The 2,473-nt window shown below is 50.2% G+C and overlaps 1 protein-coding gene across 1 annotated transcript; it reads right to left on the bottom strand.

Annotated features, from left to right (window-relative positions):
* Positions 1–336: 336 nt before the first annotated feature.
* On the bottom strand, positions 337–2,091 carry LOC111140359 (ribonuclease pancreatic-like). Its single transcript, XM_022492636.1, has 2 exons — positions 2,073–2,091; positions 337–823 (listed from the first exon to the last, which is right to left on the bottom strand). Exons 1-2 carry the CDS (start codon positions 2,089–2,091, stop codon positions 339–341), a joined length of 504 nt encoding a protein of 167 aa, XP_022348344.1. The 3' UTR covers positions 337–338.
* Positions 2,092–2,473: the final 382 nt, after the last annotated feature.

Raw genomic sequence — 2,473 nt, 5'->3', positions numbered from 1 at the left:
CACGTAATGATTCTATTCCACACTTACGAAATCTACCCAGATTTACAGTTCTCACCCGAGCAGGAACGCAATCACACGACAGTACTAGGATGGCGACAGTTTCAGAAATCCAGGTGGTTGCAACTGTGTTTTACTGAAAGAATCCGGGAAGTGGTTTACACAGGGACCCCCTCACTCCCCAAACCACACAGGTGCAAGTCCTGGGTAGGAACGCATGTGTGTTTGGGACAGGAACCCTGACTGGAGTTCTTTCTCTCAGAGCCAGGAAGGGAGAGGGGAGAAACAGTTGCCACAACAGGGAGGTGGGGCATCTTGCTACTCTGGCCTCAGGTGCAGACCTACACAGAACCGTCAAAGTCGACTGTCTCATATTGTACACACTCACAGGCTACGATGATGGATTTCTGTAGCTGCTGGGTCTGGTAGTCGCATTTGGGGTATTTGGAGCCTTTCTTCAGGCGGCAGTCAGTGATGCGCATTTTGGAGCTGCTTTGGTGGCAGTTGGGCTTCCCGTTCTTGCAGGTTACATTTCCCTGGAAGCAGATTACCTGGACATCTGGCAGAGGCTCGTGGATAAACGTGTTCACTGGCTTGCACTGTCCAACCGTCATATTCCTGCGCTTCATCATTTCATTGCAGTAGCTGGCAGTGACGGTGGAGGTGTCCGGGTCCATGTGCTGCCGCTGGAACTTCTCGGCCTGAGACTCCTTGGCCAGAGAAACCTGGACACAGCCCAGCACCAGCAGCACCAGGACCAGTAGTGGAAACAGGATGAAGAACCTCTCCTGAGCCATGGTGGTCTCACTCCTCTGGAAGAGCCTAGCCAGGAAAGGGAGAGAAGAGTAAAAGCACTGCTTGAAAAAGATCCCCAGCTCCTACCTCTGGCCTCCCTGGCTCACAGTCTCCCTTTGGGTCAGCCAGTAAGGTATCCTTCCTTCTGTGCAATTTTCCAAAGATTGAGATGCTCGCATACACTCTTGTCCAAGAGTATTTAAGCCCTACTAGCTGGAGAGAGGTGGTCTTTGCCTCTGGTTGGTGACTTGACAGTGAACTAAAATCCTGCAGTCCTATGTCTGAATATTAGAGATTTTAAAATTTAAAATCCATTTGAAGGGGCACCTGGATGGCTCAGTCTGTTAAGTGTCTGCCTTGAGTTCAGGTCATGATCTGGGGGTCCTAGGATCTAGTCCTGTCTTGAGCCCAGCTTCCTGGTCAGTGGGGAGCCTGCTTCTCCCACTCCCTCTGCTGCCCCCTCTGCTTGTGCTTTCTATCTATCCCTGTCAAATAAATAAATAAAATCTTAAAAACATTAAAAAAATACATTTGAAGAATAAGTACCTTTACACCCAGTGTTCAAGGTGCTTATCAGGAAATCCTTTTGAATAAAACATGAGCTGAACTGTATACCTGAAATACCACATGACCTATAGGATCATGATGGACAGAGTGAGGCCTATTGTTCTCCAACACAAGGGCAACAGCCCAGTTCCTAACACCAGCATCATAGAGAGATGCCAGTGTATTCCCAAGAGCAATGCTTCCCGCCCCCAGTGCCTTTGGTTCCCTGTAGCTCACATGTTCCATCCCGATATTGGTCCAGCTCAAGCTATTTCAGGTGCTAACCTCAACCACCCTGGTCCCTCTAATACAACACAGAAGTAGAAGGAGTCCCTGAGACTCTCTTCAGCCACTGACCTGGATCTCTAGCTTGGTCTCTAGGACAGAGCAGAAGGCCAGTCTCTGTGCCTGGATCCTTGGGGAGGGAATCTTATACAGGTTACAAAGGGGCTTGGCTTCCAAGGAAAGATAGGTGGGAGGAGCATCTTGGTTTCACTTTAGTGGGAACCAAGGACCTTGTGAGGAAGGACATTGTAGGGAACCAACCACACCACTCTTTTTTCAGGACTGCTGGGAAGGGTGAGTCTTGTTTATAGGAACCGTACCATGTGAACCTCATTTGCCTGCTGGTTCACAAGGAGCAGCAAAGAAAACCACTAAGGTAATGATGCCTGAACCCCAGCAAAGTCCTTGTCATCTCAGGGGGCCATTTGCATCAAACAAATAACTCTTGCAGGTTTGCAAAGGACACATAAACATGTGATCCCCAGAGCACCAGAGAAATGGAGGTCTTCTGTCTCCCCAGGAGTCCTGGCGTGGCTGGAATTCCAACAGCACCTCTTCTGGGGTGGGGGACATCCAGCTGCCTACAGCTGGAAGACTGCAGGGACCTAGGGTCTGGGAGGGGGTTTGTTTCCTGAGCAGGGAGAGGAGGAGACCTGCGACCTCACCCAGTGTTGGCCACTTCAGCTCTCCTGGATGTGGAAGGTGGGTGTGTTACAGTTCTTGGCCACAGCAACCGCTCCTAGAAGGTCAGAGTGGAGGAAAGGAGCTAAAGTCAAACGAAACCCCCAAGGGATGTCAGGCTGGCTCAGTCACCAGGGCACGGGACAAATCTTATGACTTTGCTTCTGTA

This window comes from Enhydra lutris, unplaced genomic scaffold, assembly GCF_002288905.1.
Source record: "Enhydra lutris kenyoni isolate GAN:26980312 unplaced genomic scaffold, ASM228890v2 scaffoldscaffold644, whole genome shotgun sequence".
Lineage (NCBI taxonomy): Eukaryota > Metazoa > Chordata > Mammalia > Carnivora > Mustelidae > Enhydra > Enhydra lutris.
The sequence above is the reverse complement of the archived record's forward strand: the minus strand, read 5'-3'. Positions and strand labels throughout refer to the sequence as shown.